At 53.9% G+C, this 14,863-nt stretch overlaps 1 protein-coding gene across 1 annotated transcript in view; it reads left to right on the forward strand.

The window, feature by feature from the left end:
- The first annotated feature begins 5,870 nt into the window (after positions 1 to 5,870).
- Positions 5,871 to 14,863, forward strand: part of UBE2Z (ubiquitin conjugating enzyme E2 Z) — a 54,426-nt gene continuing 45,433 nt past the window's right edge. Inside the window, exon 1 of the mRNA XM_069237574.1 lies at positions 5,871 to 6,273. Within this exon, the coding sequence (XP_069093675.1) occupies positions 5,909 to 6,273 (365 nt within the window). The 5' untranslated portion in view covers positions 5,871 to 5,908. The remainder of the gene's footprint in view (positions 6,274 to 14,863) is intronic.

The raw sequence follows: 14,863 nt of genomic DNA on the forward strand, positions 1-14,863 counted from the left end.
TTCACCTCCCCGACCACCCCGACCACCGCGGCCAACACCAACCCCAACACACCCAACCACAATAACCTCCTGAGTGCCTGGACCCACACCAATAACGAGGACACCACCAAGACCATGAGCACCATCCACTCCGGATCACCCGCCGACCCCTGCCCTCACCATGTCTTCAACAAATCCAGCCAAATCATCGCCCCCAACTCTCTTCTATCATCAACAGCTCCTTCGATACCACCACCTTCCCGGAGAGCAGGAAACACGCCCTGCTCAAAAAACCCAAGGCAGACCCCAAAGACCTCAAGAATTACTGGCCCATCTCCCTCCTCCCCTTCCCAGCGAAGGTCATCGAGAAGACAGTCAGCAGCCAACTATCCCGCTTCCTGGAGGACAACAGCTTGCTTGACATCTCCCAATCGGGCTTCCGCAAGAACCTCAGCACTGAGACCGATTTCGTCGCCGCAACCGACGACATCAGGATCATGCTCGACAAAGGTGAAAACGTGGCCCTCATCCTCCTTGACCTCTCGGCAGCCTTCGATACCGTCTGTCATCACACACTCCGCACATGCCTCCACGATGCCAGAATCCGCCACAAGGCCCTGGACTGGATGACATCCTCCCTCTCCAGCAGAACTCAGAGAGTCCGCCTCCCCCCGTTCATGTCAAAAGCCACCAAGACCATCTGCGGAGTCCTCCAAGGATCCTCTCTCAGCCCTAATCTTTTTAACGTCTACATGGCGCCACTCGCCAACATCTCCCTGCCCCATGCCCACGGCCTCAACATCGTCTCCTACGCGGACGACACCCAACTGATCATCTCGCTCACTAAGGACTCCGCCACCGCTCCACAACAGACTTCATGCCATCGCCAACTGGATGGAGATAAGCCGCCTCAAACTTAACATCCTCGGCTCCAACTGATCAGCATGGGACGACTCCTGGTGGCCTGCCACACTAGGAGCTGCGCCAACTCCCACCACCCATGCACGCAACCTCGGCTTCATACTGGACTCAGCGCTCACCATGACCCAGCAAGTCAAAACCATCTCATCCTCATGTTTCAACACCCTCTGCATGCTTCGTAAGACCTTCAGATGGATCCCCATCGAAACCAGAAGAAAGGTCACCCACGCCCTTGTCAGCAATGCACTCTACGCGGGAACAATGACCAAGCTCCAGAGGAAACTTCAGCGCATTCAGAACGCCTCCGCACGCCTCATCCTCAACCTCCCACGCCACGAACACATCTCAGCCCACCTCAGAGACCTTCACTGGCTCCCCGTCAACAAGAGGATTATCTTCAAACTCCTGATCCATGCACACAAGGCTCTCCAGAATGCAGGCCCTGCCTACCTCAACGAGCGCCTCAGCTTCCACTTTCCCACCCGTCAGCTCTGCTCCGCCAACCTCGCCCTCGCAATCGTCCCCCGCATCCACCGTACCACAACTGGCGGCAGATCCTTCTCACACCTCGCTGCCAAAACCTGGAACTCCCTCCGCGTGAACCTATGTCTGACCCAGGACTTCCTCACCTTCAGGAAACGTCTCAAGACCTGGTTAAACGAGCGGTAGCAACCATTCCCCTTCCCCCCTCCCAGCGGCTTCAGACCCTAATGGGTGAGTAGTACGCTTAACAAAATGATTGATTGATGTCTCAGCCAATGTTCTCCAACGTTGACCAGAGTGTTGTCTGCCCTGTTGAAACACATGCGCAGCTACATCGTATTCCCCCAGGTGGAGGATTTGGCCCAGTGAATCCTGACTTTTATGCCCTGGGACATATCCCCAACATCATTGGTGCCACTGATGGTACACATGTAGCATTTGTCCCCCTCCGGAGAAATGAACAGGTATTCAGGAATAGAAAAAGCTATCACTCTATGAATGTGCAGATGGTGTGTTTGGCTGACCAGTACATCTCCCATGTGAATGCCAAGTATCCTGGCTCTGTGCATGACGCCTTTATCTTGAGGAATAGCAGCATCCCATATGTGATGGCTGAACTCCAGAGGCACTAGGTGTGGCTAATAGGTGAGCCCAAGGTCCCCACCCAGTATATGTTGGTGTCTAGGTATGGGGTTGTCCCTAATGGTTAGTGTGTGTCTAACGGTTATCCCTCGATATTTGCAGGTGACTCTGGTTACCCCAACCTCTCATGGCTACTGACCCCAGTGAGGAATCCCAGGACAAGGGCAGCGGAACATTACAATGAGGCACATGGGCGAACAAGGAGGATTATTGAGAGAACCTTCGGCCTCCTGAAGGCCAGGTTCCGGTGCCTCCATCTGACAGGTGAATCCTTGTACTACTCTCCCAAGAAGGCGTGCCAGATCATCGTTGCATGTTGCACAACCTGGCCTTGAGACGCCAGGTGCCTTTTCTGCAGGAGGATGAGTCTGGAGATGCTCTTGTGGCAGCGGTGGAGCCTGTGGACAGTGAGGAAGAGGAGGCAGAGGAAGAAGATGGGGAAAACAGAAGTAATATCATACAGCAGTACTTTCGGTGACACACAGGTAAGACACTGTAACTTCACTTTTCTTTTCAGTTTTCTGTTGGACATTGTACATGGCAGCCTGATTTCCCTATGTCTATGGGGACTTACTGTACCCTTTGGCATCTCTGTTTTCAGATCTCTGTGCCCACTCTGGCTCCTGGTATGTTTACTGCTGCCCACTACAGGTGATACCAATGTATACATTAGTGTACATAAGATTTGCAATGTTTTCAGAATGTTGTACTAATACATATTTTAATCAGTTGACAGACTCCAGAATTTTATTTTTTCCAAGGGTGTTTATTTTAGTGCAAATAAGTAGAGGTGGATGTGCAATGGGCTGGGCTGATGGTGGAGGAAAGTCCAGGGTAGAGTCCAGTCTCTTGGTATCACAGGTGCATTGTCCAATGGGTCATAGGAAGGAGATCAATTGCAGTTCAAGGTGGACAGGGTGACAGAGTGGGACAGAAGGGTGACAATCAGGAGAGTCTTATTTCCTGGCGGGGGTCTTGGCAATGCTCTCTGGCTTCTGCCTGGATTGCAGGGACTGTTTGCAGGGTGGTTCTCCTTCTGCAGGGGGTGGGTTGCAGGTAGCCTGTTATTAAAGTGGCGGGCCTCCTGTCCACTAGCGCCGGCAGAGGTGGAGGGCTGTTCATCGGTGTGGCTAGTGTCAGGGGCCCGTTGTTGTGCCACTGCCTCCCTCATGGTGTTAGCCATGTCAGCCAGCACCCCTGCCATGGTGACCAGGATGGTGTGGGTGTCTTTGAGGTCCTCCCTGATCCCCAGCTACTGTCCCTCCTGCAGCCACTGGGCCTCCTGCAACTTGTCCAGTATCTGGCCCATGGTCTCTTGGGAATGGTGGTATGCTCCCAGGATGTTGCTGAGTGCCTCGTGGAGAGTGGGTTCCCTGGGTCGGTCCTCCCCCTGTCGAACAGCAGTCCTCCCAGTTTCCCTGTTGTAATGTGCCTCTGTCCCCTGAACCGTGTGCCCACTGCCACTGACCCCAGGTCCCTGATTTTCTTGGGTTTGTGGGGTTGCCTGGGGTCCCTGTAGTGGTGGACACACTGCTGATTGACGTGTCCTGGGGACAGAGGTATGGGCCCGCTGGGTGGGTGCTGTGGTGGTGTTTCCTTCCTGAGGGGGGAGGCTCTGTGGCGGTATAGGACTGTGGCAGGGTAACTGACTTTCCAGAGGTCCCTGATGGGCCAGGTTGGTCATCGTGATCTAGGCATGCAGAGCTGCAGTCATCACTGTGGGCCTCTTCTGTGGCGGGACTAAATATTGGTGGCACCTCCTCTCCGGTGACATTTAGTGGGGGTCCTGTGGGGATGAAAATGCAGTGTTATTGTATCTGCGTGTGCCATCTTGTGCATGGGTGTGTTTCCCTGTATGGTTGTGATAGCCCTGTCAGCTTTGCCTTGTGTGCGTTGTGATTTTGTGGGCTAAGTGATTCTCTCTAATGGGCATGCTTTAGTAATGGGTGTCCATGCAGGTATGTGATGGGTGTCCATGCATTGTTGTTGCATGCAGGGCTTGGTATTGGGATGGGTGGGTTGTGATAGTGGGGTATTTGTGAGTTGGTGGAGTGATGGGGGTGAGGGTAGGGGTTGTTGTTTGTGATGGCATGCAGGTAGTGTGGGGAATATAGTAGTAAAGATTTGACTTACCAGAGTCCAGTCCTCCTGCTACTCCTGGGAGGCCCTCAGGATGCATGATCGCCAAGACTTGCTCCTTCCCATGTTGTTAGTTGTGGGGGAGGAGGTGGGGGTCCACCGCTAGTCCTCTGTACAGCTACCTGGTGTCTTGCTACCACGGAACGCACCTTCCCCTGTATGTTGTTCCACCTCTTCCTTATGTCATCCCTTGTTCTTGGGTGCTGTCCCACGGCGTTGACCCTGTCCACAATTCTCCGCCAAAGCTCCATCTTCCTTGCAATGGACGTCTGCTGCACCTGTGATCTGTATAGCTGTGGCTCTACCCGGATGATTTCCTCCACCCTGACCCTTAGCTCCTCCTCTGAAAACCTGGGGTGTCTTTGGGGTGCCATAGATGTGGTGTGAGTAGTATGTGTGAGAATGTGTGGGGTGATGTGTTGTGATGTGTGCTGTGAGGTGCGTGGATGGTGTATGGGTGATGGTGTTCTGTCGCTCAGATTGAGTGGGTGCTCCTGGCTTATCTCTCTCTCTCTGTTTGCAATCTTTTTTTTCATTGAAAGGGTTGTTGGTAATGTGGGTGGGTGTTTTATGGTGGTCTGAGTGTGTGGGTGTGGTGGGTATATGCGTGTCAGGTGTGTGTATTTTGAATTGTCCAATGTGGTGTAGTTTTGTAAGTGTGTGTGTATTTTGAGCGCGGCGATGTGTACCACCAATGGTTTACCGTGGTTGAAAGACCGCTGCGGTGATTCGTGGGTCCTGATGCTGTGGGAGTATTCCTGTTGGCGTAACGGTGTGGGTTTTGCTACCGCCATTTTATCACTGACCTTTGGTCCGGCTGACTTGTGTGGGTGTCTGTATAGTGGCGGATTTCTCTGTGTAGCGGTATACCGCTGCGATCACGGTATGTTGGCAGCCGTCAGCACAGCGGTAGGCGGCATTTACCGCCAAGGTTGTAATGAGGGCCAAAGTGATTTACTCAGAATCACAGGAAGTTGAGCTGACACTGAGACTCGAACATGGTTGCTCAGTTCCAAGGGCAACACATCCTCTTCCCGAACTTTGGGACCTGAGACAGTCCGTGGTTACTGGGAGGTATGTGTAGCAAATGCGGATATTACTGTCTTAAAATCATGATGCGTTCATTCAATTTGAATACAAGCGTTGTTCCTTTTCTAAACTTGTTTCTTAAAAGTTGGCGAAAGCAAGCAGAAAATACTCCAGGAGGTGGTAAAGTGATTAGGGCTTCAATATAAAGCAAAGAGTAGTGCAAAGTTAACCACCCTAATACACTTCTGCTCCCAGAACCAGCTCCTCTCATCACTCATTTACTATACTTCGTCTTTCTTTGACCCTGAAGCACTCTGCTACCCTTTTAGCTGGATTAATCCACACACATACAGTAAAGGTTTTTAATTTATTCCGCGGGTTGAAGCAATTTTTACAGACTGAAAATTAAATAATTCTGATTAACTCAAGGATGGACAGTGTAGTCAAAGGGCGTTTTCCTCACAAGTATATTGCATGAAACTCTGCAGGAGCCTAAAGTTGTTTAATCTAACAGCAGGGCGCCACCCCTGGCACAGACAGAAATATGCCAGCAGTCTAGTTGTATATTTGTAATTTACTCTCCAATCTCACTAGAGGGACGCTCTGGTTCAGGACTCGTTGGTTGTTTTAGACGTTCTATCTCCAAACTCTACGCTCTACACTACGCGCAGTGTGTTCTCGTCTCGCTGGTCCCGGAAGTGGCTGTAGAGACAGAATGGCGGAGAGTCCTGGGGAAGACGCTGTGTTGGCAGCGGTAATGGCAGCGGACGGCAACGGTTCAGGAGCGTCACCCGTGTCCGGAGGAGGCCCGGGGAACGCCACCTTCCTTCCAGCGGAGTTGTGGGCAGCGGCTGGCTACGGAGTCCCTCCCGGAGGCGTCCCTCCTATCGCAACTATTGCTCCTATGCCCCCCATCGCGACTATTACACCCATGCCACCTGTAGGCACAATCTCTCCACTGAGCGGCTTGCCCTCGGCAGGGGCCGCGCTCCTCTCACACTCCAGCTTCTGGGATCCCACGGTGAGCAGCGACTGGGACAACGAGAGGGCGTCAGCGCAGTGCGTGCTGCGGATCAAGAGGTGAGGTCCCATTCTCTAATTTCGCTTCAGCCATGCTCGTAATACTTTCTCCTGTAATAACCATCCTCCGCTACTGGCAGTCCAACTGCTACCACGGTAATCACCAGCCATACCCCAATACGCAACAAGAGGCGTCTGAGCGCAGTTTGTGCTGCACTTCAGAAGTTGAAGCGCTTGGGTCCTTAGTTGCTTCTTCAACGGTTTGCCACGCTTCCCATCTAATCATACTAATGATATATGTATTGTGATCGTCAATCATACACCTGTGCACTGCTAGAAAGGATCGAGTGAGTGTATGCTGCCAATACAGCACCGCAAGAGTTCTTGTTCATCCTCCTCCACCATACTGTACCTCACCTGCAATAGCCCTATCCCCAGCATGTGCGTCTGTGCAGTGATATGTGCTGTGGTTAAAAAGTTATAGTCCTTCACCTAAATACATTTTTGTCATTTTAACGACTCACATCTATTCTTAACATTTATACACGGATGCAGGGCAGAAGCGCGTTACTACACTGCATCAGCCCTCAACATGCACCCTGCCTTAATCATTCTCATTACGTAGAGGTGGCACCCAGTGGACGCTCGCCCGCCCAACAAAAAAAACGGAATTAACATTCTGTTATAACATCATCCCTACACTCGATCTCAGTAAAAGGTATCTGTGCAATGTCTGCCACAGATACAAAAGGGAGGAACACTTTGATGTCAGGCCATTGTTAGAGGTTTTTGTGACTCAGTGACAGGCAGTTCATTGCGGTTGTCTTTGGGAACACATGATACAGGTGTTACCGCAAGATCTCTTAATTGACAAGTACTTCCTGTTTTGGTTTTGATTTTCATGAGTCCGTTATGTCGAACACCGAAAGCTTACTCATGGTCTGTGCTGGAACATGTAGTCAGGCAGCGTCTCACGATAAATGTAATATCTAGGTAGCGTTGTGTTTTTTAAGAAAAAGATGTAACATCATTTCGGCAATACGCTCAGTAACTTTCAGACGTTTTGACAAATTATTAGTTCTAAATGCGTAAGTTATATTTTGTACTTTCTGTGCCTTACATTTCTGTACACTTATTAGGTAATACTATAGTAGGGGGTAACACATTATAGGCGGGCAACGCATACGGATTATAAATTGAATAAATAGTTGCAGAGCACTTGTCGAGAGTTGTGAAACACGTTTCCTGCACAAGAAAATATATTTATTGTAATGATGAAATGAATAGGTGTTTTGTCACAGACACAGTGGGTACCGATTTAGGCAAGGGCCTCTTATAAATAATGACCCCACAAGGTGCTAAATACCTACCATGCCCTAACAGGACCAGAAGGCTTTGGCTCAAGATTCTATTATTTACACCACCCATTCTCCTATAAGCGGCTTCCTAGCTGATGTACCTCAGGCCTTAAAAAATCTTAGAAATGTTACTTGGCCTGCAGGTCGAGTAACCTGAATAATCTACACGATCTAATTGTAAGGTACTTGACCCATAAACAGGTTTTAATTTGTGTGATCACAGGCAAATATTTTATTTTACAGCATTGCCTTTTTCTTCATTCTTGTGGGTGCACCTTCAAATATGTGAGTTAAGCATTTCTGCTGCACAAAAAACTATTTAGTTTGATTAAATAGACTAAACGTTTGCTCCATGTATAATCTGGGGCTTATTTAATGAGGCTGTTTGCATCGCCCTTGCACCACACAACATAGTGCAAGAGTGACTCAAATCTTAAGACATATTTTTGAAGCCACCAAAGCCAATTTGCATGGTTGAGTGTCTCCAAAAATTTGGAGTAACGCAGTGCAGTGCAAATCGCTGCGTTGAGTTACTCTGCCTTGGAAAGACGTTTCATGGGTGTTGCACGGGTGTTCCCACTCATCGCTCACGGATTTGGACACATCCCCAGATTTACGAGAACTTGTAACTTTGGGGATGCACAAAAAATCTTACACCTTCCCAGGAGAGATGTAACAATGAGAAATATCTAAATTTCTCCTAGTTTCTCCATCTTTCTATGTGTGCTGCATTTTGCAGCACACATAGAAAGAGGAATAGACTCCCAAGATTATTTTTATTGTGTCGGAGTGTGTCCCTTCTTGCACAAAAACAATTGACATGCAGTGCAGGCACTCTGGCACTGTGGTGCAAGGCAGCCCATTGTGTGCCAGCGCATGGGAAAGGACAGGAATGTTCTATATTGTCTTAAATATTTCATATTCCTGCCACTTCTCTGTCACACAATGCAGCAAGGAGACATGCTGCACTGCATGACTTTCTTATAAATAAGACCCTAAAAATCTAGCCCACATATAGGGTTACACATGATCCCTGACTTGTGGCTTAGTTTACTAAGAGCATTGCCCTCAGGGAAGGGGCTGGAGCGTTTCTCAGCTTATGTTTAAACACTCACTTGTAATAAAGATAATACTAAGGCATGATGTGGTAGCACATTGTTATTTACAAACATTACATTTCCAAGAAATGGACAAAAACCTTCCCACTAACGTGTATTAACAATAATCTGTGACAGTTGGGTTTCAGAAAAAATATTAATCATTTGCACATCACCAAGCAAGGTGTTCTGACTTGTTTTCACGCTGTTAAAATATTTTTTCATCACTTTGAAGTACAAAAAATGGGCTTTCACAACTACTGAAATATATTTTGAAATGTTTGTACAGTTAACTTATTAGCTACTTAAATGGGTGTTATGAACAATCTGACATCCTACCGCCTTTCGTTTCACACTATGTTCAGCAGGTCAGACAGTTCACTTTACAAAATTCTGGAACTCTGCAGTCACAGAAGGAAAGGTATTTGTTAGAAGACTAGCTGACTTTTTACGTCTGTGTCTAAACACAGAACAAATGCTTCAAGATAAAAAGATTTAAAGACGTCTTTATTGCTCCTTCACAGAACACCTGTTCACCTTGCCAGAATGGGCGAGTAGCTCCCAAAAATAGCTCATCCTGCTAAAATATGACTTGCCATAGCGACTGGGTGAGATTTTTCAAGGTACGTTGGTCCTGTACCTCCTAGCTATTGACATTCTCAACCATACACCAGATTTTGATAAATAATACATATTTACTAATGTTGTCTTAACAGAGTTGCTGGGAAGACTTAATGTTTTTACAGTAAAGACACAATATAGAATAGCACTTTTTTACGTTCCTTAATTTGCCAAGTATAGGTCTTCTTAAAAGTCATAAAAAATATATTCACAAAAGAGCAATGCTGATAGCTTTGACTTTGAGACTACCAGTTTCATCTCACAAATGAAAATATTTATGGACTGTTCAGTTCTTGCATTGCTTACCATTGGTTGCTACCTATTGGTCAGCTTCCATGGGCTTTCCTTCCTTTTCTGGTATTTGTTCCTCTCCTGGAGGATGAACCTATACTTGTGTCCTTTTACTGTTCCCATTACAGGCATATGTTTTTTTTTTTGTTTAGGCTACACACTCTACGAGAGTGCATATGTTTTAAAACTGTCTCCCTTGTGTACTTTGTATACCACTTTCTCATCCATGTGTTTTTCCCCACGTCTTGCCTCGTTCAGTTGCTGTTCTTGCTTCTTACTTGACCACACTCCGTCTGTTGCCATCCTTGGTTCCTTACCTGTCTGTTGCCATCCTTGGTTCCTTACCTGTCTGTTGCCATCCTTGGTTCCTTACCTGTCTGTTGCCATCCTTGGTTCCTTACCTGTCTGTTGCCATCCTTGGTTCCTTACCTGTCTGTTGCCATCCTTGGTCTCTACCCCTTCTGTTGTCTGTGTGCTTCCCCAGCACCCACCCACCCTCTGTTATCTTTCTGCTTCCCTAGCACCCACCCTCTGTTATCTTTCTGCTTCCCCAGCACCCACCCACCCTCTGTTATCTTTCTGCTTCCCCAGCACCCACCCACCCTCTGTTATCTTTCTGCTTCCCCAGCACCCACCCACCCTCTGTTATCTTTCTGCTTCCCCATGCCCGCTGTCCCGCATCTGACTGATCCCCATGTGACCGCTGTCCCGCATCTGACTGATCCCCCTGTGACCGCTGTCCCGCGTCTGACTGATCCCCGTGTGACCGCTGTCCCGCGTCTGACTGATCCCCGTGTGACCGCTGTCCCGCGTCTGACTGATCCCCCTGTGACCGCTGTCCCGCGTCTGACTGATCCCCCTGTGACCGCTGTCCCGCGTCTGACTGATCCCCCTGTGACCGCTGTCCCGCGTCTGACTGATCCCCCTGTGACCGCTGTCCCGCGTCTGACTGATCCCCCTGTGACCGCTGTCCCGCGTCTGACTGATCCCCCTGTGACCGCTGTCCCGCGTCTGACTGATCCCCCTGTGACCGCTGTCCCGCGTCTGACTGATCCCCCTGTGACCGCTGTCCCGCGTCTGACTGATCCCCCTGTGACCGCTGTCCCGCGTCTGACTGATCCCCCTGTGACCGCTGTCCCGCGTCTGACTGATCCCCCTGTGACCGCTGTCCCGCGTCTGACTGATCCCCCTGTGACCGCTGTCCCGCGTCTGACTGATCCCCCTGTGACCGCTGTCCCGCGTCTGACTGATCCCCCTGTGACCGCTGTCCCGCGTCTGACTGATCCCCCTGTGACCGCTGTCCCGCGTCTGACTGATCCCCGTGTGACCGCTGTCCCGCGTCTGACTGATCCCCCTGTGACCGCTGTCCCGCGTCTGACTGATCCCCCTGTGACCGCTGTCCCGCGTCTGACTGATCCCCCTGTGACCGCTGTCCCGCGTCTGACTGATCCCCCTGTGACCGCTGTCCCGCGTCTGACTGATCCCCCTGTGACCGCTGTCCCGCGTCTGACTGATCCCCCTGTGACCGCTGTCCCGCGTCTGACTGATCCCCCTGTGACCGCTGTCCCGCGTCTGACTGATCCCCCTGTGACCGCTGTCCCGCGTCTGACTGATCCCCCTGTGACCGCTGTCCCGCGTCTGACTGATCCCCCTGTGACCGCTGTCCCGCGTCTGACTGATCCTGTCCCGCGTCTGACTGATTCCCCCTGTGACCGCTGTCCCGCGTCTGACTGATTCCCCCTGTGACCGCTGTCCCGCGTCTGACTGATTCCCCCTGTGACCGCTGTCCCGCGTCTGACTGATTCCCCCTGTGACCGCTGTCCCGCGTCTGACTGATTCCCCCTGTGACCGCTGTCCCGCGTCTGACTGATCCCCCTGTGACCGCTGTCCCGCGTCTGACTGATCCTGTCCCGTGTCTGACTGATTCCCCCTGTGACCGCTGTCCCGTGTCTGACTGATTCCCCCTGTGACTGCTGTCCCGCGTCTGACTGATTCCCCCTGTGACTGCTGTCCCGCGTCTGACTGATTCCCCCTGTGACCGCTGTCCCGCGTCTGACTGATTCCCCCTGTGACCGCTGTCCCGCGTCTGACTGATTCCCCCTGTGACCGCTGTCCCGCGTCTGACTGATTCCCCCTGTGACCGCTGTCCCGAGTCTGACTGATCCTGTCCCGCGTCTGACTGATTCCCCCTGTGACCGCTGTCCCGCGTCTGACTGATTCCCCCTGTGACCGCTGTCCCGCGTCTGACTGATTCCCCCTGTGACCGCTGTCCCGCGTCTGACTGATTCCCCTTGTGACCGCTGTCCCGCGTCTGACTGATCCTGTCCCGCGTCTGACTGATCCTGTCCCGCGTCTGACTGATCCTGTCCCGCGTCTGACTGATCCTGTCCCGCGTCTGACTGATCCTGTCCCGCGTCTGACTGATCCTGTCCCGCGTCTGACTGATCCTGTCCCGCGTCTGACTGATCCTGTCCCGCGACCGCTGTCCTGCGTCTGACTGATCCGCGTCTGACTGATCCCCGTGTGACTGCTGTCCCGCGTCTGACTGATCCCCGTGTGACTGCTGTCCCGCGTCTGACTGATCCCAGTGTGACCGCTGTCCCGCGTCTGACTGATCCCCGTGTGGCCGCTGTCCCGCGTCTGACTGATCCCCGTGTGGCCGCTGTCCCGCGTCTGACTGATCCCCGTGTGGCCGCTGTCCCGCGTCTGACTGATCCCCGTGTGGCCGCTGTCCCGCGTCTGACTGATCCCCGTGTGACCGCTGTCCCGCGTCTGACTGATCCCCCTGTGACCGCTGTCCCGCGTCTGACTGATCCCCCTGTGACCGCTGTCCCGCGTCTGACTGATCCCCCTGTGACCGCTGTCCCGCGTCTGACTGATCCCCCTGTGACCGCTGTCCCGCGTCTGACTGATCCCCCTGTGACCGCTGTCCCGCGTCTGACTGATCCCCCTGTGACCGCTGTCCCGCGTCTGACTGATCCCCCTGTGACCGCTGTCCCGCGTCTGACTGATCCCCCTGTGACCGCTGTCCCGCGTCTGACTGATCCCCCTGTGACCGCTGTCCCGCGTCTGACTGATCCCCCTGTGACCGCTGTCCCGCGTCTGACTGATCCCCCTGTGACCGCTGTCCCGCGTCTGACTGATCCCCCTGTGACCGCTGTCCCGCGTCTGACTGATCCCCCTGTGACCGCTGTCCCGCGTCTGACTGATCCTCCTGTGACCGCTGTCCCGCGTCTGACTGATCCTCCTGTGACCGCTGTCCCGCGTCTGACTGATCCTCCTGTGACCGCTGTCCCGCGTCTGACTGATCCTCCTGTGACCGCTGTCCCGCGTCTGACTGATCCTCCTGTGACCGCTGTCCCGCGTCTGACTGATCCCCCTGTGACCGCTGTCCCGCGTCTGACTGATCCCCCTGTGACCGCTGTCCCGCGTCTGACTGATCCCCCTGTGACCGCTGTCCCGCGTCTGACTGATCCCCCTGTGACCGCTGTCCCGCGTCTGACTGATCCCCCTGTGACCGCTGTCCCGCGTCTGACTGATCCCCCTGTGACCGCTGTCCCGCGTCTGACTGATCCCCCTGTGACCGCTGTCCCGCGTCTGACTGATCCCCCTGTGACCGCTGTCCCGCGTCTGACTGATCCCCCTGTGACCGCTGTCCCGCGTCTGACTGATCCCCCTGTGACCGCTGTCCCGCGTCTGACTGATCCCCCCTTGTGACCGCTGTCCCGCGTCTGACTGATCCCCCCTTGTGACCGCTGTCCCGCGTCGGACTGATCCCCCCTTGTGACCGCTGTCCCGCGTCGGACTGATCCCCCCTTGTGACCGCTGTCCCGCGTCGGACTGATCCCCCCTTGTGACCGCTGTCCCGCGTCGGACTGATCCCCCCTTGTGACCGCTGTCCCGCGTCTGACTGATCCCCCCTTGTGACCGCTGTCCCGCGTCTGACTGATCCCCCTTGTGACCGCTGTCCCGCGTCGGACTGATTCCCCCTGTGACCGCTGTCCCGCGTCGGACTGATCCCCCCTGTGACCGCTGTCCCGCGTCGGACTGATCCCCCCTGTGACCGCTGTCCCGCGTCGGACTGATTCCCCCTGTGACCGCTGTCCCGCGTCGGACTGATTCCCCCTGTGACCGCTGTCCCGCGTCGGACTGATTCCCCCTGTGACCGCTGTCCCGCGTCGGACTGATTCCCCCTGTGACCGCTGTCCCGCGTCGGACTGATTCCCCCTGTGACCGCTGTCCCGCGTCGGACTGATTCCCCCTGTGACCGCTGTCCCGCGTCGGACTGATTCCCCCTGTGACCGCTGTCCCGCGTCGGACTGATTCCCCCTGTGACCGCTGTCCTGCGTCGGACTGATTCCCCCTGTGACCGCTGTCCCGCGTCGGACTGATTCCCCCTGTGACCGCTGTCCCGCGTCGGACTGATTCCCCCTGTGACCGCTGTCCCGCGTCGGACTGATTCCCCCTGTGACCGCTGTCCCGCGTCGGACTGATTCCCCCTGTGACCGCTGTCCCGCGTCGGACTGATTCCCCCTGTGACCGCTGTCCCGCGTCGGACTGATTTCCCCCCCCTGTGACCGCTGTCCCGCGTCGGACTGATTTCCCCCCCCTGTGACCGCTGTCCCGCGTCGGACTGATTTCCCCCCCCTGTGACCGCTGTCCCGCGTCGGACTGATTTCCCCCCCCTGTGACCGCTGTCCCGCGTCGGACTGATTTCCCCCCCCCTGTGACCGCTGTCCCGCGTCGGACTGATTTCCCCCCCCTGTGACCGCTGTCCCGCGTCGGACTGATTTCCCCCCCCTGTGACCGCTGTCCCGCGTCGGACTGATTTCCTCCCCCTGTGACCGCTGTCCCGCGTCGGACTGATTTCCTCCCCCTGTGACCGCTGTCCCGCGTCTGACTGATTTCCTCCCCCTGTGACCGCTGTCCCGCGTCTGACTGATTCCTCCCCCCTGTGACCGCTGTCCTGCGTCGGACTGATTCCTCCCCCCTGTGACCGCTGTCCTGCGTCGGACTGATTCCTCCCCCCTGTGACCGCTGTCCTGCGTCGGACTGATTCCTCCCCCCTGTGACCGCTGTCCTGCGTCGGACTGATTCCTCCCCCCTGTGACCGCTGTCCTGCGTCGGACTGATTCCTCCCCCCTGTGACCGCTGTCCTGCGTCGGACTGATTCCCCCCCCTGTGACCGCTGTCCTGCGTCGGACTGATTCCCCCCCCGTGACCGCTGTCCTGCGTCGGACTGATTCCTCCCCCCCCCCCCCGTGACCGCTGTCCTGCGTCGGA

The sequence above is a fragment of the Pleurodeles waltl genome, chromosome 6 (assembly GCF_031143425.1).
Source record: "Pleurodeles waltl isolate 20211129_DDA chromosome 6, aPleWal1.hap1.20221129, whole genome shotgun sequence".
Classification (NCBI taxonomy): domain Eukaryota; kingdom Metazoa; phylum Chordata; class Amphibia; order Caudata; family Salamandridae; genus Pleurodeles; species Pleurodeles waltl.